Below are 24,743 nucleotides of genomic sequence, written 5' to 3' on the forward strand. Positions count from 1 at the left end.
AACTACAGTACCCACCTGCGGAAGTGAAGAAACAGATTGATAGAGCCAGAAGAGTTCCCAGAAGTCACCTACTACAGGACAGGCCTAACAAAGAAAATAACAGAACGCCACTAGTCATCACCTTCAGCCCCCAACTAAAACCCCTCCAACGCATTATCAAGGATCTACAACCTATCCTGAAGGATGACCCCACACTCTCACAAATCTTGGAAGACAAGCCAGTCCTTGCCTACAGACAGCCCCCCAACCTGAAGCAAATACTCACCAGCAACCACATACCACACAACAGAACCACTAACCCAGGAACCTATCCTTGCAACAAAGCCCGTTGCCAACTGTGCCCACATATCTATTCAGGGGACACCATCACGGGGCCTAATAACATCAGCCATACTATCAGAGGCTCGTTCACCTGCACATCTACCAATGTGATATATGCCATCATGTGCCAGCAATGCCCCTCTGCCATGTACATTGGCCAAACTGGACAGCCTCTACGTAAAAGAATAAATGGACACAAATCAGATGTCAAGAATTATAACATTCATAAACCAGTCGGAGAACACTTCAATCTCTCTGGTCACTCGATTTCTGATCTCAAAGTGACTATCCTTCAACAAAAAAACTTCGAAAACAGACTCCAACGAGAGACTGCTGAATTGGAATTAATTTGCAAATTGGATACAATTAATTTAGGCTTAAATAGAGACTGGGAGTGGTTGATTCATTATAAAAAGTAACCTATTTCCCCTTGTTTATTCCTTTCCCCCCCTCCACTGTTCCTCAGATGTTCTTGTTAAACCCTGGATTTGTGCTGGAAATGGCCCACCTTGATTATCATACACATTGTAAGGAGAGTGATCACTTTAGATAAGCTATTACCAGAGGAGAGTGGGGTGGGGAGAGAGAAAACCTTTTGTAGTGATAAACACCCATTTTTTCATGGTCTGTGTGTATAAAAACATCTTCCGTATTTTCCACAGTATGCATCCGATGAAGTGAGCTGTAGCTCACGAAAGCTTATGCTCAAATAAATTGGTTAGTCTCTAAGGTGCCACAAGTCCTCCTTTTCTTTTTGCGAATACAGACTAACACGGCTGTTACTCTGAAACCTGCTGAGCTCCAGTTCATTTGCAAATTTGACACCATCAGCTCAGGATTAAACAAAGTCTGTGAATGGCTCGCCAGCTACAAAAGCAGTTTCTCCTCCCTTGGTGTTCACAGCTCAACTGCTAGAAGAGGGCCTCTTCCTCCCTGATTGAATTAACCTCGTTATCCCTAGCCTGATTCTTACTTGCATATTTACACCTGCCTCTGGAAATTTCCACTACATGCATCCAACGAAGTGGGTATTCACCCACGAAAGCTCATGCTCCAATACGTCTGTTAGTCTATAAGGTGCCACAGGAGTCTTTGCCACTTTTACAGATCCAGACTAACATGGCTACCCCTCTGATATTAAAAAAGTAAGTGCCCAGCCCCCCCAGCACAGAAAAGCTTGAAAACATCACCTGAGTGCAGCCTAAAGGCTGACATACCAGCCAGCAAAGAATCAGAGTTGTTAGTTTATTAAGAATCTCCAGAGTTTTGAAGTTGGCCATGCTGCCTTGAGAACTTTAACAAAGGTTCTTGTCATAGAGCATGCTCCGGGATGGGAGGCAGCGCCCCCCCGTGCTCTGCCTGCTGGCCTTCCTTGTTGGGATGGGTCTTGGCATCTCAAAGCCCCATCACCGGTGCCCGCGTGCAGCGGGCCTCAGTAGCACAGCGATGGGCCTCCTGACCAAGCTGTCTCTGCTCCTGTAGGGGCCTCTGCACCAGCCTTCCTGTAACTTGAGAGGTTCCACACGCAGTTCTCACCTGCCCTTTCCTGCCTCCCTATCTGTTCTCAGTCAGCCTATTTATATGGCCCAGGTGCTCTCTTCACTCCAATAGGGAGGCAGCTGGCCACTCACAGTTGCACTGGGCCCAGTCACCCAGTGACAGCTCTATTTTGGTGGGACCTACATAAAAACCCTCTCCTGGCCCCTTGCTCCCCCTCTGTTCTATGCTGCAGTGGGGAACTAAAATCCACCCTTCTCCAGAGCACATGACGGCTGCCATCACCAACAATGTTCATGCACAAAGAAGCAAACAATGGCCCTGCTCTGGCAGCCTCTCCAGGCCCTGAATTCTCAGGCGCTCAGTGGAAGCTCCCAGACACGGCACCTGCAGGGCCAGATCCCATAGGCATGATGGTGAGCAGCATTTCAGCCACTACCCAGGCCTCGCACTAGTGGCTGGAGCACATTAGTGCTGCCCCTTGGCTCTGGCCCTCCCATGATGCCCAGAAAGCCCATGGGAGAAGACAGCAGAAAGAGCTAGCTCCCCGCAAAGGAAATGACAGCCTTTTCCAGGCTCCGTTCCTCTGGCCACTGTGCAGTGGAGATAGCGAACGTCAGAGCCCTGCCTTTTAAAAGTGTCATGAGTTTGTGTGTGCATAGTACTGTCCTCTACTGGACTGAATCAGAACTGCCCGACTGTATGTCATAGACCCTCTGCTCCTGCTAAGAGGTAATAATCCTTAGCTCTCGTACGGCACTGCCCATCAGGAGGTCTGAATGCACTTTACAACACAGGGCAGCATCACGACACCTATCTTACAGATGGTGAAAGTGAGGCACAGGAAAGTGATCTGACTTGCCCAAGGTCATCCAGTAGGCCAGTGGTAGAGCTGGGAAGTGCAGGGAACTCTTAAATCTCATTCCAGTGCTCCATCCACTAGCCCCCATTGGCTCCCCTTTAGCAGAGCTCCCCCCTCTGTGCCCAACTGTACAATGCTTTATGGTGGGGAGGGGGAGGGAGAGGGGATTCTTCCTTGCTGACCCTGCGCCTGAGCAGCCCCTGACACACGAGCTCTGGTCACCTCATCCTAGCCATAGACGAAACTGGAACAGTTTCAGGCAGGAGCCCAGGCCCACCTGACAGGCAAAACCCCACTGGGGTCCCAGCCCCAGCAGGCTCCTGGGGTGGAGCTGGGTAATGCATGCTCTGAGGAGCTCTACCCAGGGGTAGCAGCAGTGATAAACTGTCCTGGCTGTTCCAGATCAGCCCGGCAGCAGAGGAGCAAAGGGAATGTGCTAAAGCAGTACAGCAGCCACAACCTGCCCCATGACGGACCCCACCCTGGGGGGCCATGAGCCTGGCATGCCGCTGGGCTGAATGCAGGAGGGTTGCAAATGAATGCATTCAGGGGCTGGGAGGGCAGGCGAGACCCTCCTCACCCCTCAAGGGAGAGTACAGAATCTGGGGCATGGAACAGAGTAGCTGAGATGCAGCATTCAGAGGAATTACACAGGAGAGAACGCGGAGTCCCTATGGCTAAGGAAGGGAACAAAACAAAAACCCCGTTGCACATGTTTCCCCCAAGCTAATGTAACCAACCCCACCTGGGCCGACACTGGGGTTTGAACTATGAAACTTAGGCACTAAGAGCACAATCCGCTGCTGCTTGAGCAAAAGGCCCAAGCCACCGAGCTAGCACCTGCAGCTGACTCATTAACATCTTATGTGCACCAGCCACTAGAGGGCGACAAAGGCTCCTGTGCTAAGGCGGATGACACAAATATCATTGACATGGCTGACATGCTAGCCAGAGCAATTTGCCTTGATAAGGGTCTCTAGGAAGGCAGGAGCTGCCACGGCAGAACTGCTCAGTGAGCTGATGCAGAGTCCTCAGCCTGGCATAGCCAGCGCCAAGCACTGGGAGGTGTCAAACTCCCTTGATACACTGGATTTTTTATTCGTATCTCATGGGAGGAAATTTCTTCCTGCTCGTGCCCTGTAGCAAGGAAAGTCCTTGTGTTCTAGGGGTGTCCTGCAGGCACTGAGCGGTTCTCCCCATATCTGTGCCTAATCCTTCTCGAGAAACAAGGTGGGCGAGGGAATATCTAGGAGTGGACCAACTTCTCTTGGTGAAATAGACAAGCTTTCAAGCTACTCTCTCACCAAGAGAGGCTGGACCCACAACAGATATTACCTCATCCTCCTTGTCTCTCTACTATCTGGGACCAACACAGCTACAACAGCACTGCAAACAACAATGGAAGATAATCCTTTTATGATATATCAGCAGTTTGACTCAGTATCACCTTGTAGCGGGGAGTTCTGCAGGCTAACGAGGCTGAAGGTATTAAATGGACGTCTCCAAAGAACCCTTCCAAGGCAGTGACTAAGGGTCAAGCAAAATATTCAAGGCCAAACTGAAGCACAAACAACTGCTCAATGCCCCATGTTTGGGGAGAAGCCTGAGGTGAGCCTGGGAGGCAGCTCCTGCCTGACGTACCCTTCTAGCAGGTGTGTGGTTAGCAAATCCCTTCTCCCAGCATGGGCACACACAACTTCCTGTACACGATTCCAGCCAGTGTCTTCCAACCGGTACTTCCTGTACTAAGAAGTACTATTCCCAGAAGTACCACTAGAGGCCCCCCCTTGTCCCCTCCAGACATTCTGAGCTACATTACAGACCAACAGCGTGCCCAGAGCCCTCCCGATACACCTCCCTGCCAGCACCCTGGCTGAGATCTTCCTTTGCACAAGCAGCAACCACTGCTCAAGATCAGATGACCCAGCAACAACCCAGCCCTCTGCCTTCCCAGCCCCACATACAACCCCAGCCCACCACTCCGTTCCAGGCGCTATTCCAAGTCCTCCTGCTGCCTTATTGACCGGGGAATGACAACTATTCTCCTCCCCCGACCCCTCCCTTCCCCATTCTGTGAGCTCCGAAGTCCTTTCCGCTCGCCCACCCGTGATCCTACCAGCTGCCCTTTCCGATGCAGCTTGTCCTTGGGCTGCCACAGGAAAGCACTGTACCGGCTGCAGCACTGATCACCAGGAACTTGGTGGGCTACGGAGAGCAACCCCTGCAGGAGCGGAGTGGGGAGCAGTGACCTAAGGCAGTGGGGAAGGAAGCTGGTAGCTGAGGCCCTTCATCAGGCCTGGCAGCTGGTGAGCATCATCTTGGAGAGTGTGACAGATTAGCTTTCAAGCAGCAATATGCTGGATGGCTCCACCTGGGCTAATGCTTATTAAGGCCGGGCAGGCAGCCAGATGGATGCTGCCAGCCAGGCAGGCAGTATCCATTCCATGCCACTTCAGACACATAGGGCTTTTACTGATGCTGCTGGCTTCCACTCCCCTGATCACAAGGAGTCAGGCCCCTGCTAGCAAGGGAAAGCCAAAGGGAAGTCCTCACTTCCCCTCAAGCTTCTGCTTCAGCAGCCCTGGCAGAAGGACACTGAACAGATATAAAGGACCCCATTGGCCAGGTCAATGCAGCCCTTTGATATCGTCTAGGTTCTGGTCTTTCATGCTCATCTATGTCACTTTCAGCTCTCCACCACTCCCAGAAGGGGCTTCAGTCCACCGCCTGTCCCTGGATAGCGGTGAGGCTGCTCGAATGGGCGACTAAGGAAGGGGTTAAGGAAAGATCTCTGCTTTCTTTTAGAGCCTTTAACTTGTGGGCAAGCAGATTAGAGCAGGTTTCTCTCAGCGGCTTGCTCCATGTTTCCTGACTTGGGCTGCCAAGCACCAGATGGAAGCAGGTAGAAAGACATTAGCAGTGAGAGAAAACAAATGTGTGCTGCCCACACACCGGGACCTGAATTCTCAGCCACCACTGTCAGCTCCGTGGGTCGTTTTCCATCCTACTCATATCCTGCCAGGGCTGGAGCTATTGATTTCATGATTCACAAATACACCACAAAGGAGGCAAGTGTTCACTCTACACCATCCCTGCTGATCTGGGACTCCTGGGAGGTTCAGAAACAGGCCAGGACTACACAACAGAGCTTAGCAGTGTCAGACAGGGATGTGAAGAGGTGTGATCTGACTGACAGGGGTGTGCCACACCACCCCTAGTGCAGACACAGTTACACTGGCAAAGCTGTGCTTTCACCGGTGAAGCTTGTTTCACCCAGGGGACCGGAATAAGCTATGTCAGTATAACGCTTTGCCAGCGTAGTACACCAGTACAGCTACACTCGTAAAGCCTAGCTAGTGCAGACCTGGGTACAGACATGACACAAGCTGGGTTACAACTAGCAGGGCAGTGGTGACACTACAAGCCACAGGAGCATGTGAGAATCCGGCCGGAGGATGAGCCCAGTTTGGAGGCAGTTGGGCTTTCAGAAGAGCTGGGAACTGACACGGTGCTGATGCTAAATGGCACTTCTTTACCTGCTTTACAAATGTGCACACACGCACAGACACATGTACATTCACACACACACCCCCACACCCCATCACATTCACACTCCTGTGCACACTTTCGCACATGCACAGTCACACCTGGGCATACTCACACACGCACACGTTCACAGGCTCACATACTCACACCCACCCGCATGCACACACTTCTTGTCTTCTTTTCAGTGCTGGTGCCAGACTGACAGCCCTGGAGGCTGGTGTCCTCTCCATGACTAGAGAACCACGGATAGCTGGGGCAACAGGAGTGCAAGCTTCCCCCAGGCTGCCCCAATGGACTCATGCTGTGAGCCGTGAAATGTAATGGGCATGTGCCAGGGGACAATATGCTGGCAGCATACCACCTCCAGGAGCATAGAGACTGCACACGCCACCCCCTGGGGCACAGAGTCTGCTGTGATAAAGGGCTCACAAATCTACCTAGGCAGACAGACAACACTGCACACAAAAGTATCTAGGCAGGCAGGCAGGCAGGCAGATGAGAAGTTTCCCTGTGGGTAAAGAGAGTGCATTTAAGGAGTCTGGGTAGCACCATGGCCTGGAGTCGCAGCAAAGTCCCAGGCCCTTCTGGTGGGTGAGCTGAAGACCTGAGCGCTCAGCCTCCAGGCTTGTCTGCACACAGAGCTGCACTGGTTCTCCTCAAGGGGTGATTTCAAACCGACTGAGTTAAATTGACTCCAAAGGCCATGTGGACATTCACGTTGGTTTAAACCAGGCTTATTCCAGGTGAGGTTAAGTCAATTAGAAACAGGTTTAAGCTAAACCAGAACAAGAGCACTCACACAGGGACTGGCACCAGTTTAAGTAAACTGGTTTAATACACCAGGTCACATGTGCGTGTAGACGAGGCCTCTGACTCTCCGCAGTGGAACAGCATCTCTATTCCTCAAGACAGAGACCCTGGGGGAGAGAAAGCTGCTTGAGGATTTGAGTTAAAGGCCTCGTTGGTTCCCAACTCCTACCCAACCTGCGATTAGACTGATGCTCCCCGTATTCACCTAAGTGCTAGATGAGCGGTTCCCGAACTTGTTCCGCTGCTTGTGCAGTGAAAGCCCCGGCAGGCCGGGCCAGTTTGTTTACCTGCTGCGTCCGCAGGTTCGGCCAATCGTGGCTCCCAGTGGCCACAGTTTGCTGCTCTAGGTCAATGGGAGCTGCTGGAAGCAGTGCGGGCTGAGGGACGTACTGGCTGCCACTTCCAGCAGCTGCCACTGGCCTGGAGCAGCGAACCGCGGCCACTGGGAGCCGTGATTGGCCGAACCTACGGACGCGGCAGGTAAACAAACCGGCCCGACCCACCGGGGCTTTCCCTGAACAAGCAGCAGAACAAATTTGGGAACCACTGCACTAGATCTTGGAGCAACTGCCTTTCCTAGCTTTGTGGCAGTTGTTCCTAGTGCTAAATGCTGTGACTAAAGGTGAGATGTGGATCGGTTTCCTCCTTACCCAATAAAATTTAATGAAGATTACAATAGGTTGCTTTTCTGCTTGTTTTCTCCTTAGAAATTCAGGTCTTGTCTGACCTATTTTTGCTAGTGAACTCAAGGGTCAATGGGAGAACTCACAGAGTGGTGACAAACTGATTAGTTGACAGGGAACGTCATTCTTATGTTTTATTCACCCTGTTTATATTTATTAATACAAATTTAACTCAAACACCCTACAACAGTTGAGACAAAAGCTCTCTTTGTGAAAGGTTCAACAGCTCTCCCCTTTCCCCTGAGGGGTAGGGGGTGGTGCTCAGTTTTCTCCTGTCCTCCCCCACTCAGCCATGCTGGAGAGAGCCAATCCATGTGGTCTGCAGGATGCCACTGGGAACTGAGTCCTCTGCTCACATGGTCCAGACCCAGACTTCCCTAGGGTGGGCTTTTGGGAGTGTCTCCTGGGAGAGTCCTGGCTTGGGCCCATTTCTGCCTCTGAGCAAGACTGCTCCTCTGCTCCCACCGCACCTGGTCTCCTCTTTCCAGAAGGGCAGAGAGAGGCATCCCACCTTCTGCACTGGGTGCTCCCATGAGACTGCCACAAAGACGGGATATGATTAAACAAACCAGATCAAAGGAACCTTTCCTTTTAAACACCTTTCCCTCCCCTTCCCCATTTCAAGCTCTGTGCATGCACTGGAGAGGCAGCGAAGAGCACAGCTACCCACAGACAGGTGCTATTTCTTCCTTAGCCTCCTTTCCTGATTAAGAACCTGCCATGCTGCATTGTGCTTTGGGCTGGTCGGGGAGGGATTAGATCTGTCACACTGACACCTGTCCACTGGAAAATGGATTGACCCTTAATGACACTGTAACCCACTTACCACCCTGTTCATCCAGGTACTATGGCATTTCTTCCCACTCATGCACAACCCCAGGGCCCTGAGCCCCTTCCTCTCGATAATCCTACCCTCCCCAAGAGAGTGCTGGCACTCCTCAGACACTGCATTGGAGTCTTTAAATCAAACCTTGGTGTCTTTCTAAAAGCTCTGCTCCAGCTCGAACCCCTTTCAGAGCAGCTGTGCGGATGGTCAGGCTCAGTGTCAAATGGCCCATAATATTTCTGACTCTATTAGAGCTGCTCCACACTCAGGATTTCCTTTGCCCAGGAAACGCCAGAATTTCCAAATTTGCCTCCAGCCCAAATCCCAGCAAAAAGTCAAAATCGCAAAATTTCCCATTTCACTTCAGTGGGGTTGATGCGCCTCGTCTCCACTTTATCATCTGGGCCATAACACGGGGATGTTCACACACAGAGCTTTGACCTTATCCAAACTAAACAGGGCAACAATTTTGCCACCGAAATGTAGCTGAAATCGACCCCATCCCGCAAAAACGGTTCGATTTTGTGCAATCAGCATTTTCCGACATAAACTCTTCCATCGGGAAATTTCCACCAGCTGTGGCATCGAGGCAGTGATTGGAGTCTGCATGGCCAGAGCCCTGGCCAGGGACACCAACACCTGCCAGGGATGGCCAAGGGCTACTTGATCCTGCCCCAGCCTAGAAGAGAACATACCTTAATTCCCAGTCGGGGGGATGAGTGAGGCTAGGTTAACTCCCAGGGCAGGGGCAGTGAGGGCACAAGTGGGGCGGGGTTAATTCCTCCCTGCAGTGCCGGTTTACAATGGGACCAGCGGCTCCATGGAGCCGGGCCCATGCTTAGAAGGGGCCCCGGCCTGCTCCGCTTGCACCCTGAGAGCCCGCCAGCCCGCTGGCTCCCTGCCGCCCATCACTTGCTCCTCAGACCAAGAGCTCCTCTCCGCCCCCTGACCCCACCCCCCTGCTCCTCTCAGCCCCCTGGCTGGACCCCCGTGCACCTCCAGCTCTGGGCAGTCTCTGCTTCCCACCCCCTGTGGGGCCCCGCCTGTCTCCCTAGAGCTGAGCTGCATGGGACTGGTGCAGAAGCCTGGCCAGTCTCAGCCAGGTGTGGGGAGAGGGTGACAGTGTGGGGGGCTTGCCTGGGCTCCTGCAGGAAAGTGCATCTTGAGAGAGCCCAGCTGGGGCAGGCCCTGGCCTGGCTGATCGCGCCCTTCCCGCAGGGCTGGAGCAATTCCCGCCCCCGGGACCAGCTCTGGCTGTGCTGCTGGCTCAGCCCAGCAGACACAGTCGCCTCCCAGCAGGGCCAGTGAGTGCGGCTGGGAGGCAGGGGGTGGGGAGTGGGTCTCTGGGATGTTTAGGGTGACCAGATGTCCTGAGTTTGTAGGCACAGTCCTGATTTTTGGGTCTTTTTCTTATATAGGCTCCTATTACCCCCCCACCCCCGTCCCGATTTTTCACACTTGCTGTCTGGTCACCCTAGGGAGGTTCCGGGGTGGTGCTGGGCGTGAGGTTGCAGGGAAGATGTGTGTGTTGGGGCACCTGGGAGTGGGGGTTCTGTGGGGGGTGCTGGGCAGTTGTGGTGGGGCTGTGGGCATGGGGGCGCTGGGCAAAGGTGGTGTTGTGCAGGGTGCTGTGCATTTGTGAGGGGTGGTGCTGGGCATAGTGGGTCCAGGGGGGCTCTGGCCATAGGGAATCAGGGGATGTTCTGGTGTTGGGCGGGGGGGTGTGGTGCAGCGTGGGCCTACCCCCAAGGGGAAGGGGCATGCTGGCAGCACAGGGCTGGGCAGGCCACTGTGCGTCTGGCAATTGCCAGTTTGTAAATAGTGCCCTTGCACTGGGCTGGGCAGAGCGGGGCCACCTCTGCCATGCCATGCCCCAGTGCCCCTGGCTGGCCCCTCGCTCTGGGGACTGACCTCCCCATGCCATGCTCCATTGCCTCCATGGGGGCCCACAAATATGTTTGGCACCAGGCCCATAACAGGTTAATCCGGCCTTGCCTCCCTGTGCTTCCCTCCCACTCTGAGCTGCAAGCGCTCGCCACAAGAGCTGTGAATGCACCAGCCCAGTAAAGCCAGCAGGGCCCCATGAGGAATCGGAGTCTCTGACGTCCCAGGTAAGGGGCAGGTGAGTTGAGTTCTGGCAGTCTCCCCCCAGCCCATCAGCAGAGCTTAACACTTGCTGATCGCCCATGGGAACCCCCTCACCCGGCCCAGGCAGGGTCTGTGGGGTGGCCCCCCTCAGCCGTGCCTAGGCCAGCATGGCTCCCTGGCCTCAGAACAAGGAATGTGTCATGTGCAGCGGCATTGCCACCCTCACCAGCAAGCGCTGCTGCTACCAGCACTGCTCGCCCCCCGCCCCGAGCTCCATTAGCCTGGTGAGGAGCAGGGCAGGGGCAAGGCTGTCCTGACACTGCTGCAAAGCCCAGATCTCCTCTGCTTGGGGATGACAACACCACCTACTCCGACCGCCCAATTAGCAGGGCCGGTCTGAAGGAAAGGGCCGACACCCCCTGCGGATGTGGCACCGAAGGCAAGGGGGGGCCGTGACCATGGGGTGGGGGCTCAGTCGCGCGTCTGCTTTACAAGACCGGTGCAGGCGCCAGATAAATAAGGCAGCTCATCAAGGGAGCAAATGCAGAGAGAGTGTCGTGAACGGCTCCACAGGGCCGCCTGCCAGAGACAGATACACCAAATGGGCATCCCCCTGCCAGCCCACCTGTGCCAGCAGCAGAACATTCTGTCTTCAGCCCCTGGCACGGCTGGTGCACACGCTCCCTGAGGGTGGTGCTCAGTTTTCTCCTGTCCTCCCCCGCTCAGCCATGCTGGAGAGAGCCAATCCATGTGGTCTGCAGGATGCCACTGGGAACTGAGTCCTCTGCTCACATGGTCCAGACCCAGACTTCCCTAGGGTGGGCTTTTGGGAGTGTCTCCTGGGAGAGTCCTGGCTTGGGCCCATTTCTGCCTCTGAGCAAGACTGCTCCTCTGCTCCCACCACACCTGGCCTCCTCTTCTGCTCTCCAGAAAGACAAATGGCTGGAAAGGTCCCACGCAGGCTCCACGGGGCATCCGCCGCCCCAAGCCCCTCCCAGCTCCTTCGGGACAGGAAGGCGTTTAGCTTTCCAATTCGTTATCCCCAATTTACAATGGGGAATGGAGAGGGGAAGTGATTTGTCCAAAGCTGAGCACACTGAGTCATTATCAGAGCTCAGGAGTTCTGCTTCTCAGGCCCCTGCTCTAACCACTAGAACACATTCCCTCCCTCAGCAGAGCTGTTTCTTGTCAGAGGAGTCTTTACAGCTTGGAATTGACAAAAGGGTGAGCTCAGATTACTAACAAGCATCTTCCTCTGCCTGGGTCTCAGCTGGCGAGCTCTCCACACTGCCAGACACCAGCCCCTATGCTCTCATGGCGAGGAAAGCGTCACTCTAGGCAGGGTGCCTTGTGCACAGCCGGCCATCCAGCTCCGACACACCAGCCTATTTCTGCTCAATAAGTGCCCGGGAAGGGCTAGACACGCTCCATGCACTCAGCCTGGCTTGAGGTCTCCAATTCAGTGTTACACGGTGTTGCTTTCATTCACTTCTCACGCTCCTCCGGCTTGGCGAGGGTTGCACCAGGAACAGAAGCACCAAAACTCCCTGATCTCACAGTGCTCATCGCAGGAGGGACTGGAAGTCTCAGGAGAGACTGTTTTCAGATCCCAGCTCAGCAAACCCAAGAGCCTTTAGATTTAGCATCCAAGCTTTTAGCTGCTCCTCTGAACTGAACCTCAAACTCTTTGCGGTTCATCCTTCACTGCTAATTAGCAACAATATCTGCCTTTGCAACAGAACCATGGAATTTATAGAGGGAAGAGGTAGATAATGACAATTTTATAGATGGGGAAACTGAAGCATGATTTACACAACTTCACACAGCAAGTCAGTGACGGGGTAGAACCCAGGAATCCTGAATCCCTGTCACCTGCTCCAACCACTAGACAACACTTCTGTCCAGAGCTGGGACTAGAACCCAGGTCACCTTGACTCCTTTGACTCCTCCATGCACTAACCACAAGAGAAGGCCTCCTTGATCTAATTTCTACTTCCTCTTGCTGATGCAGGATTGCTCCCTGCAGTCACTAGCCTGATAGCCTTCTGGCCCATCCCTCCAGCTCAGACACATGCTGTGATGGCACCGTCATTCCAGCTGCCACAAAGGGGTTATACAGAAATGCCCTGGGCATAGGGAGAGTCCTGAGAGGAGAAGAGCCATCGCCACCTCCCACAGGAGCCCATGGTGCAGGGAACATGTCTCAGGAAGGAGGGGATGGTTGCAACTTTCCTGGAACTCCAGCTGCTGGGGCTGTCGACAGCCATCACACTGCACTAACCCATGCTAGGGCTCAAACCAGCCCCCAGGAGCAGCACACAGGTGAGGTGCAAAGGCCCCCACTCCCTTAGGGATAGTGAATACGGGCCCAAGACCTCACAGTGGGCTCAGGGAGCAGGAGAAAGCAGCTACCAGAGGGCAAAGCGCTGCTGCCTAGTGAAAAACAGGTATGTTTGATCCCAAAAAGAGCCAGAGGCTGCTCTCCTTGCTGGGACCCTTCCAGCCCCCAGCCACAGCTTGACTTGGGCAAAGGCCAGGCCATCCCTGCTCTGCATCACTGTGGAATGCCATCTGCAGCTCCCAGAACGCAGCAGTGTCCTCCCATTAATACACCCGGAGCCACAGGGCCCAGCATGCAATGCTTCACCTGCTGGTGTGCAGCAATGCATGCTGGGATCTGCAGACGCCCCAGTCCATAGCTGCGATCAACAAGTGGCCAACGTGGCCCTTGAACAGGCCTGGGGCAGATGCCCCTGAGTTACCCGCACACTCTGCTGATTCTCTCAGGCTTCTGGCAGGTGACTCTTTCTCTCCCTGCGTAAGGATGCCACCCAGATTAGCAGAGGTTCCCAGCCTGTCCTGGCAGCATCAGAGCTACCCACATGGCAGCATGCCATAAGGCACTTCCTTCATGCAGGCATCAGCAAACATCAGATGATTAGACAGCCGTCAGGCAAAGTTAGGGCCAACCCACCAGCGTGCTTGCCCTGCATGGGAATTCCAAGTGAACAGCAGCCAATGCCAGCTCCAGTGCCCTGCACGTCCCTTCCCAGCCAGGGCATTGGGGGCCATGGGTTCACCACTACAGTGATACTTGCTCATTCCCATCCCATACATGGCTGCCCAACTGGAACTTTCCCTCTGCCCCTCCGTCTCACCAGGGAGCCCTGTAGGGAGTTTGTCCTGCTCATCAGCAAATGAAACCTTTTTTCCCAGCCCGATTGATGTTGTTTAGCTTTCTCACCCATGGAACATTTCCAGAATTAATGCCATCACAGCTCTCTCCACGGAGGTAAACGACTGCACCAGGAGCAGGATAGTGGAGGCCCCCAAGGGGCAGGCCAGCAGGGAATCAGGGGGGCCTCAAGAGGCAGGGCAGTGGGGGAATCAGGACAGTAGTGTTCAGTCCTGAGCCCCATATCGCCAGCGCGGGGAGGACAGTTCAATGGGGATGCAGTTCTTAAACACAGCATTTAGATCAGAGGTAGGCAAACTACAGTCCGTGGGCCACGTCCGGCTAGAAGACAAGCCCCTGAACTCCTGGCCCCTCCCCCGCTGCTCCCCCTCCTCTGCAGCCAACAGCAGGGAAGGCAGCGCTCTGGGTGGCGGGGCTGCACGCTCATGCAGGGCAGCACGGCAGTGTGTCTGGCTCCGGCCAGGCGGCACGGCGGCCAGCCATGCTGCTCTGAGCGGCATGGTAAGGAGGCCAGGGGGTCCCGGGGCGCAGTCAAGAGACAGGAAGCAGGGGGCGGTTGCATGGGGCGGAGGTTCGGGGGCGGGGGGCGGTCAGGGGACGGAGAGCGGTTGGATGGGGCGGAGGTTGGGGGGGCGGGAACAGTCAGGGGACAGGGAAGTAAGGGAGGTGGATGGGGTGGGGGCCAGGCTCTTCGGGGAGGCACAGCCTTCCCTACCCGGCCCTTCATACATACAGTTTCGCACCCCGATGTGGCCCTTGGGCCAAAAAGTTTGCCCACCCCGATTTAGACTGAGCATCAGGAAAAGCCCCTAGGAGAGAGAGCTACTGGGCTGAGGGAAAGCATCCCACTTATAACTAGACTGCACAGAGCCCTGGAGGAGAGTCTGGAGGAGCACGCCTGCACTGTTCCGGCAGGGTCAGGGCAGACTACTACAGTTTTCCATCACCAGCTCGTGTTATTCTAACTAGTGTCAGCACCATCCCAGCACCTGGAGGGAAGGAGCCAGGAGATGCTTGTGTCTCCAGGGAGCCTGCTCTTTTCTCTACTTACTGGGAGAGGGAAAAGCCCTGGGACAGATTCCCCCTCGACCAGCTGTACATGGTCATTTATTCCCAAGCCATGTGGGGGCAAAATGCCCCTGTATCAGAGCTCTCCACCTGCTTTGCATAGGAGCAAATGACCACTTCCAGTGCAAGGCTGGGGGGGAAGAGCGGCCCCCACACAGCTCAAGGCTCACTTAGTTCAGTGGTGCCCTCCACATGTTATTCGGTTATCGCTGACATGTGTGAATCCCAGCCCGGCCAAGCAACACCGTCATGCGATGAGCTTGTTTCATTGTGGGTGACTGCAGCAGTGACTCATCCTGGGAAATCGTGCATGTTAACACAATAGGCCTTGCTGCTGCTGTCACTGATTCCACAGCCCAGAGAGGCTCACTCAAAGCTTGTCTGATCAGGGCTCAGTCCCTTTGAAAAACACTGCATGATGGAGGGCCTAGGAAGACACCCCCTCCAGCCGAAGACACTGGCAAATACACCCATTGCACATGGCTTCTCCCCCCCCCCCCCCGGGTGCAATGGACAGATCCTGTACAAAACCCTCCCTTCTCAATCACTTGCTGAACATTTTAACATTTGATCTGCTGTATTTTAGCTCCCCTGGTCCCCGCTATAGTTTCCTCACAGGCATAACCTGGCCCTTGTAGCCCATGCACATCTATCTCCCAGCTATCCTCCACCACTCTTCCCACAGCATGTTCCCCCCGCCAGCAGCAACCATCTGGTACTTAGAGCAGTCACTGACCTCTCTGAGGCCTGGTGCCCTTCCAGGCAGTCTGGCCAGAGAGCGGTGAACCTGTGCCAACAGGCCTTATTTTCTTTTTTGTGATTAAATGCATTACTGGAGCTGTCATATCATAATATTGAGATGCCCCCCCACCCATGGACCTGGGCTTGTCCTCTAGCCCAAAGAGTTGGATTGAGCTACCCACAAAGCTCAGCTGATGCCAGTCCAGATGAGCAGACTGGTGGCACAGATGAGCAACATGGTGTTCACCTGGGCAGAGATCACTGCTACTAGAACCCAGCTCCTGACTCAGTAGCCCAGAACATCTGCCTGTTAGAGCACCAGCCGAGCCTGCTCTGATCTTATCCAGTACACTAGATACCCCTGTTTCCTCCGGCACTCAGGTAACAGAATTCCATTGAACGGCACAATCCTGCCTCAAAGTTTAGTGCCAACACTGCCCACCCCATAGCGCAGAGGAGAGAGGCCATCTCACTTACTCATGTGATGGCATCACACTGTCCTGGGGAGGGGAGGGGGCACTTTGCTCGCCCTCGATACATTTTCAGGTGGCAACATTGTAGGATGTGGGTAGCATTGAGACAGTGCTGACAGCTTCAGGATGAGTGGCAGCCCTCAGGAACATTATTAACAACTCATTCTAAACTCCAGATTTAGATTCTGTTTTTTTAAAACTTACCAAGGGCAGATATGACAAGGTATTTCCCCGTGCGGCTCATGTTAACGCCCCAAAAACAGGGGGAATTGGGGAGAGGGCATTTTTTCACACAAGCATTATTGAAACCTTTCCCTGCAATGCTGGAATTGCAAACACAAGGGGTCTGTGCTAGGGACAGGGAGCCAGAGAGTGAAACTGACGAGAAACAAATGGGAAACTGACCCAGCTAGTTTCAGGACTTCTCAGTAGGAGGGATTTTTGCTGAGCTGTAGCTATACTAATGCAAATCTCCAGTGTAGATGCGCCACATTAGCTCAAAGCAACTTTCCTTGTTTTGATTTTTCTTCTGACATACTCTGTGGCTTCCACATTATGATTTTAGTTAATTTGGTGTAAAACCAGTTTCTCTATTGACTTAAATGGAGATTGACACTGATGTCCAGATTGACACTGATGTATCAGAGCAGAATCTGACCTTATATGCACATGCAAGAAAAGAAGATAAATCTTAAATGCTATTAGACATAAACAAGACAATATGTTCTGCTTCCCTGAGCACTTTTCCAGGCCCACCTTCCTGACATCTGCCATGTTTGTTTTCCCCTTTGCGGCACTTCTGGGAATGGCTTGTCTTTCATTTCTCATCTGCCAATTTGCGATGAGCGGTGCTGCCAATAACACATTTTAATAAGAATTGAGGACCTACCATTCCAGAGCAAACCAAAGGTCCATGGAGCACAGGCTCCTGTCTCCACTGCCAAATGCTTCGGAGGACAGAGTATAACCCGGTGCACCTCACTGTGCAGTGCTATTCCTTAGGGACAATTCCTTCCTGACCCCCTAGCTGGTAATCGGTTTATGCCCTGCAGCATGAAGTTTAGTAGTTCTTGTCGTTTTTACTCTTCCCCAGTTTAACTGCAGATGCTGTTTTGACTCATACAAACATCTAAATCTTTTACAGTAACAATCATTGTCTCTGGGTGCTGTCTGGAGATGGATTTCAAAGAACATTTATCAGCTAATTTTTAAATGGCTGATAATTGATTTTTTTCTCTATTGTTTCTAAGATCTTCTTTAAAAAATCAAATGAAATGTCTCTTGCTAATTGGTTTATTTTTGCCATTTGTCCAGCACGGACTCTTTCGGTCTCACCTGTGTTCCAAACAGAGCTAACTACTTTTATTGCTACCCTCGCTATCTATACTGCAGCATCACCAGACCCCTGGCTGTGCTGCTGAGGCAGCAGGGGGAACTCACAACACTGTTTGTTGTAGGTCCTACCAAAAAGGCATTTATTGCTATTCTGTTCCCCAAGCTCTCATTGAATCCCAGGCAACAACAACCAGCCAGTATGTAAAATCTGGAAGGTTTTTCTCATCAGATGAGATCAGGACAAGTTTATGGAGAATTTAATTGAGTGGCTAAAGTATCTGAGAGGCTGTCCATAGGGGATCCAACATGGCCTATATACCAGAGCTACAAGAGGTTAGATTATGTATGTATGGTTGGGATCTCCAGGCATCACAACAACACAAATAAGTAATAAGAATACAGAACACGTTTACAAATCCTTGCTTACAATTTCTGCCACCAGGTATATCTATCTATCCCCATATGCGTACCCCTCTATCCGTTCCCACATGCGCACACCTCGATCCGTCCCCATATGCGCACCCCTCTGTCTCTCTGTCTAGGTGAGGGGCTCAATTCTCCTTTTGGGACACAGAAAGTTTTAGCTAGGAGGAGCAATGACCTGATTGAATCACAGACCCCTGCTCTTCGAGGAGACAATCAAACCCCCAGATTCTCACGCCCCCAAATCATGTGGGTGTTGAAATCCAAACCCAGATCTCATTTTTCCAAATGTCCCTATCTTTGCACTGAGCTGAAATGAAACCTGGGAGCCAAGTACCCACAGATAATTTAGTACCCAATACCAGATGCTTCAGGGGACCTCACACCTTCCTCTGAAGGGGACAGCTCTTGGGTCTCTAAAGCTGGGGTGGGATCTGGGTTCCTTTTCACCCTTTCCCAACATATGGATGTAGAGGAGCTGATCCTGAATACCCTGACACCAGTTTTACACCTGCCTAAGCCCGCTAGCCTCCTGATTCATGCAGCTGTGAGAAGGGAATCAGCCCCAGTCTCTAGCCTGGCTTCCTGGGAGCAATGTCCCACCCCACTCCAGCTCCACAGTTGTATTGTTCTGGCATCACTCTGCTCCTGTATCTGCAGGGAGGCACCTGTCATCATCTGGACTCTGGGTGCAGACTGGACCCAGTTGCAGCTTCCTTTGCTGCTTCCCTGGGGTCTGGCCCCAGCAGAACATTTCTGCCCTGTGTTACACAAGAGCTGTTGTTCACACAAACACGTGCTGGGCAACATCCTTGGCTGGTGTTCATCAGGCAGCTGTGCTGACTGAAGGAGAGCTGCCCCGACACCCCCCAGCCGAGGAACTGATAAACCTGGCCTTCACCTCACGGCCTGGCCACGGCGGTTCCCTCCACCCTGAGGTCTCACCACAAACATCCTGGTCATTGCCCCACCACAGCACAGAGACACAGCTCCCATCAATGGGCCCCGGCTCCCTTACCTTGCTCCTCATCTGCCCCGACGTAGACACCTTCCTGATGAGCTTGTGAGAGCTGCCCTCCTGCTCACCCTCACTGTCAGAGGACTCCTCGCCAGCTCCTTCAGTGGAGGCCGGGGCCAGCTTGTCCGAGTCCAGGGAAGACACCGACTCCCTAGCCTTCCTGAAAAACAAGTCCCCAGGGACCAGTTTCTCTGCCATCTCCAGAGCGTCTCGCTGAGGCGTGCGACTGAGGTGCAGATCCCAGATGGGCTCAGGGCTCTTCCACTTCCTACAAACCTTCAAAAAAGGACAAGGCGACATGCTCTGTGAGAGACCCAGCACTTGGGCCCCAGTTCGCAGAGCTCCCCTGCCACCGTGGGATCCCCCTCCCATGTCCCCGTGAGACATTCAGATCATGGGAGGGGTGGGGAGGGCTAGCAGTGGGGTTGGAAGCACATGGAGGTTTGTAACTGAATGCTCTGGGGAGGTTGTAGTTTGAAATGCAGGCACTTCCTCGCCTCTGAAATTCACCCTGGATGTCAAAATACAAAACAGCTGCTTTGCTGTCAAACTTTTTTTTTTTCCTCCAAACTCTTCCTCTTTTTTCACCCTCCGATCACAACAATTGTGCAAAGCCCAGCTTCCTTCTCAGGCTGCTTTTTATTTCATGCTGCTGCCTGCAGGGCTTGCTGGGTACAGTTCCAGCCAGGGCATCTCACCCCTTGGCAATAACAAGAACACTCTGTCCTATCCTCGGGGGACCCGCAGCAAATCCCCCACCCCGTCAGTCCCAAATGCACCCCTCCACTCCCCTGCCCCGGTTACTGTGTTTGCTGGGGGAGGGAGAGGGCGGGAGGAGAGGAGAGGAGATTCCCACTGGAAAGCCTCTTCCCCAGCAGCCAAGGAGGCAGGTGATGAAGCCCAAGAAGAGGAGGCTGGTCCCTGCCCGCTGGGGTGGGAATATACCAATGCAAAGCGCCGCGCCACGGCCAGGACAGGTGGCGCTCCGAGCGCCCCCCCGGGCGGAGAGGTCCCTCCCGTGCCAGGCAGTCCCATCCCGGCTGGGGCAGGCACTTACCTGCAGCCCCCCGCGTCCCTGCTGCCGCCGCTCGCCGGCTCCCGCAGTGAACGCGTGTGACCAGCTCAGCCTCCGCCGGCAGGAGAGAGGGTCACGGCGGGCTCTGCCCAGCCGGCGCTAGCGAGCCCCGCGGGGGGCGGGCTGGGCTGCGGGGCTCCCCCGCCGCATCGCTCCGCGGCCGGGCTCCCGGGGCCGGCGCCGCGCTCAGCTCACTGGCAGCCCCGCGATCTGCGGCACATGTTGCTTCTCTGCCTCCGCCCCCGGCGCTGCGCGCCTGTCAGCTCGGGCGCCCCGGCACTGCAGTCCTGCCCCCCCTGCCCCGCTCCCTGCCCTGCCCGCTGCAGCCGCGGGGCCGCTCCCCTCTGGGCCTGATCCGCCCGGCCCTGGCACCAGCTGCGCAATGGGGCTCTCCTTCCCCGGCCTGATGCAGGCTGAGCTCGGGTGCGCTTCACCCTCCCCTCCTCCCACTGCCCTGCGGAGCTGTGAGCTTGTGCGAACCGGCCCGGTCTCTGCCCTCAGCGCCGCAAGCCCGAGCCTGCTGTCTGCGGCTCGCAAGGCTACTCATGATCACACAGCCCGGCTGGCTGGGAGGCTGCTGGGGCCCAGGGGAACTGCAGGCCCCAGCCCTGGGGGCCCTCAGAGAGAGGTGCGGGGGTGGGGGGGATATTTGGGGCACAGTCCCCTCTACTGCTTGTGACATGAGGAGGGTTCTCAGCCTCCTGGACTGAACCCTTCCCTGGCCGGGTGCATTAGTCTTGACCGGGCCTCCCGATTCCATTGCTGGCTGTGTCACCCATTCACTGTGCTGGATCCCTGATTTAGCTGGGGATTGGTCCTGCTTTGAGAAGGGGGTTGATGAGGTCCCTTCCAACCCTGATATTCTGTGATTCTGTCTTCCCTGACCCTAAAGTCAATCCGGAGCCTGGGACCTTGGGCGTGTCACTTACCCACCCCATCCTGGTTCCCCTCCTTATGCGGCCCTTGCTCAGCAAGGGGCACTTGGAGATCTGGGTCCTGTGCCAACAGCAGGGCCTTGATGAGAAGGAACCAAATTCTCACAGCAGGCCCAAAAGGGGAAGGGGGATGTTAGTTACCAAATGAAATACATCTCTCAAAGCAAGCCCTGACATTTCCTAATGTTCCAAAGGTGTAGATTTGTTTCCTACAAAGGATGCTGGTAGTACCACTTATTGTTAAGGTTGCCTGACACCTCCCATTGTAAGCCCATTTTTTCAATTACTGATACTTTTGCCAAACTTTAAGCCTTGCGGCTGAAACTGTCCATGCCGTGCAAGTCTGGGGCTGAATATTTTTGGAAAGTTTCAACAAAAATGAGTGAGATGTTTCTGCGCAGGAGATTAGGGACAAAGACTTTTTTTTTTTGGAGACTGTCAAGGCTGATTCCCCACTCTGGCACTTCGCATGCAGAAGGTGGGGGCCCGCAAAGATTCTAAAAATTAATACTGGCCACTCCAGGCTTGTATTAAACATCTTCTCTCTGACCTTGGATGGGTAGGTGCTGCTGTGACGTTGCACTCTATATGATTTTATGAAAATATGCTAATGAGTATGAATATAATGTAACTAGAATATGCTTCATGCAAAAGGTCTCTTGTAAGGTATCATTACAAAGCTTATAATCTACTGAGTGTGGTCATCCTATTTGTATAAATGTATCACTCTTGTATATGAAACTAGAAATATGAACTATAACTCTGAGGGCCTATTGTAATTATGCAAAATGTGGGCCATTAATGGTGGTTTGGAATCTTAATGGCTCCCATTAACCAGGACAATTACCTGTAGATGGCTCTGTTTTATTTGTAAGTCTTCCTGTGCACCTGTGAGCTGGCAAGTGAATAATGAAGTCTTACAGTGACATGTGATCATGTCACCTGAACTGGAATCCATCTTTAACCTGATGCTTTTCCATTGAGAAGGAGGGGTGGGAACCCAGAGGGACAAAGGATTCCTGCCTTATGCAAAAGATATATAAGTGGGTGGAACAGAACAAAGGGGGCGACCATCATGAGAAATCCCCTAGATACCACCTGAGCTGAAACAAGGGCTGTGCCGGGGAAAGGATTGCGCCCAGACTAGAAAGGTGTCCAGTCTGTGAAAGAAACTTATTGAAACATCTCTGAGGGTGAGATTTTATCTGTATTCAGTTTTATTACTGTACTAGACTTAGACTTGTGTGTTTTATTTTATTTTGCTTGGTAATTCACTTTGTTCTGTCTGCTATTACTTGGAACCACTTAAATCCTTCTTTCTGTATTTAATAAAATCACGTTTTACTTATTAATTAACCCAGAGTATGTATTAATACCGGGGGGGGGGGCAAACAGCTGTGCATACCCCTCTATCAGTGTTATAGAGGGCGAACAATTTATGAGTTTACCCTGTATAAGCTTTATACAGAGTAAAATGGATTTATTTGGGGTTTGGATCCCATTGGGAGTTGGGCATCTGAGTGTTAAGGACAAGAACACTTCTTAAGTTACTTTCAGTTAAGTCTGCAGCTTTGGGGCACGTGTTCAGACCATGGGTCTGTCTTGGAGCAGACATGCGTGTCTGGCTCAGGAAGACAGGGTGCTGGAGTCCCAAGCTGGCAGGGAAAGCAGGGGCAGAAGTAGTCTTGGCACATCAGTTGGCAGCCCCAAGGGGGTTTCTGTGATCCAACCCATCACAGCTGCCACCACTCAAATGCAAAAAACCCCTTGGGACCCAGGAAGGCACACTTGGGAATTGCTCCCTGTGGGGTACCCTCAAGCTCTTTCACCACCACCCCCTTCAAGGGAAGAGCTGAGGAAGAAAACAAAGGAAATCAGCTGTTGCCCCAGCTAATTAAACAACATGTGCACAAACCTCTTAGGACACAAAAACCCAATCCTGTTCTTTAAAAAGGTAAATTTTATTAAAAACAAAAAGAAAGAAAATACATCTGGAACTTAGGCTATTGCTAGATTTTAAAAGATCAAATATAATAATTAAGCATCAAGAATAGTTTTCTTGAGGTCCAGCTTAACGGTTACAAGCAAAACAAAAGCATTTGTGGGTTAGCACAGAGAAGTCCACAAGCCATAAAGAAATAAAAGAGATAAACCTAATCGTGTCTTCCTAGACATTTCCTGATCTACTTACATATCTGGGGTTTTAAATAAGTAGTTTCTAGGTATGATTTGCTGGTTTTTCATACCTGGCTTAAAGCTTCTTACAGCATAGTCCCAGCCCTGTCTCTGCTCTGTCACCTCTCTCCGGAGAACAGCAGACAGACAGACAAAGGGAAAGTTTTTTCCCAATTTAAAAAAGTTCTAGCCCTCCCATTGGCTTTTATGGTCGGGTGCCCACTCCCTTCCTTTTACCTACGGGCTTTTTTAACCCTTTACAGGTCAAGCAAGTAGAGAACAGCTACTAACAGGGATTTTGTGGCTAACTGGCTGGGTGGGTGTCCATAAAAAGGAGCTACTCCCCCTCCCCACTTCATTTATCACAGAGGCATTCCAGTGCCCACATGCTTTGGAGCAGGGACAGGAAATTGGTAGGAGGGTTGCCCTGGTATTAGGGATCTGCCATTTGCAGTTCCTGTAAAAATCTCTCCAAGTTTGGCCAGTTATGAGCCTTTGGACAAACTGCAGTTTGCACAACCTGTTAGAGTTGAACAGCTAAATTCTCTGAAGATGGCATTTGCACTGAGTACGCTCCAGCCCCTCATGGCTCCTCCATATGACTGGACTGCACATGCACCATCCCCTGCAGGGACTGAGCATGGGGCTGCAACCTCTGGGGGCTGAGCTAGACTCTCCCTGCAATTGCTGCTCCTGTTGGCTGTAGTGCCAGATCTGTAAGCAGGGAGGCTGTGCGCTCAGTGTTCCCCCCTGCTGGCACCCAGGCAGCATGGAGGAGGGCAGAGGGCTCAGGCACTGGGGAGGAGAGTGGGGGCCAGGGGGACATAGGTGCTGGAACTAGTGGTACTATTGCACCCTCTGGCTTAAAGTTGTTTCCATCATATACAGGGTTTACAGTTTGGTTCAGCACCTGTGGATGGGGCGGGGGATTACAGGAGCCTGAGAGTTGGGAGAAGCATAGGGAGAGGGGGAAACAGTAGCCAGAAAGTGGGGAGTGGTGGGAGACAGGAGCTGGGGGGCACCAGAGAAACTGGATAGGAGTAGAGGCAGGGCAGGCAGCTGGGGCAGAGAAGTATGGATGGGAGGGAGGACAGGAGCAGATGGGGGCAAGAGAGAGGAACACAGACAGGCTTGGTGCAGGGACTGGGGCAGAAGTCTCTCATCATGAGAGCACACTCCCTCCAGAACCTGGAATTGAACCCAGGAGACCTGAGTCTGTCCAGTCCTCTGCTGTCAGCGGATGTCTGTAAAACCCACTGGCAGAGTGTGTCTCGTCCCCCTCCGATGCATGGTCCAGATACTCAGCCTGCTATTACTGTCAATTACTCTACTAGCTCAAGTAGCAAAGGTCTGTGCCAAGGAGCTAAAAGGCCGAACCCTGCGGCTGACCCAAGCTGGGGGTCAATATGCTTTCACATGCTGCAAATTACATCATTAAAGTTGCAAAGTGAAGCCCTGGAAAGTTGGGAGGTGCTAAAATTAAGGCTTCCCAGGCATCCTTAATTTGGAGCCTTTATGGATAGACATTCTGCTCCAGTCATTAATTACACAATCACAGTATTTTTTCCCACAGGACTCTGTCTCATTCAGCATGGCTGGGTAGGAAAGGAGGCTGTCGTGTGTAGGATCCCTGCTTCATTTTGTGTAGAAGTTGGAAGCTGTGCAGTGACT

At 53.0% G+C, this 24,743-nt stretch overlaps 1 protein-coding gene across 3 annotated transcripts in view; it reads right to left on the minus strand.

The window, feature by feature from the left end:
* The window catches only part of DGKK (diacylglycerol kinase kappa), a 156,822-nt gene extending 136,685 nt beyond the window's left edge, over positions 1-20,137 (minus strand). For 2 of the 3 annotated variants that reach the window (XM_048863925.2, XM_048863923.2), the window contains exons 1-2: positions 19,945-20,136; positions 18,888-19,163 (exon numbers count right to left, since the gene is read on the minus strand). In XM_048863925.2, coding sequence (XP_048719882.2) covers positions 18,888-19,085 — 198 coding nt within the window. In that variant the 5' untranslated portion in view covers positions 19,086-19,163; positions 19,945-20,136. Of the gene's footprint in view, positions 1-18,887; positions 19,164-19,944 lie in introns of all 3 variants that reach the window. The other variant, XM_048863924.2, reaches the window with a different exon arrangement.
* Between the last annotated feature and the right edge of the window lie 4,606 nt (positions 20,138-24,743).

Source organism: Caretta caretta, chromosome 9, assembly GCF_965140235.1.
Source record: "Caretta caretta isolate rCarCar2 chromosome 9, rCarCar1.hap1, whole genome shotgun sequence".
Classification (NCBI taxonomy): domain Eukaryota; kingdom Metazoa; phylum Chordata; order Testudines; family Cheloniidae; genus Caretta; species Caretta caretta.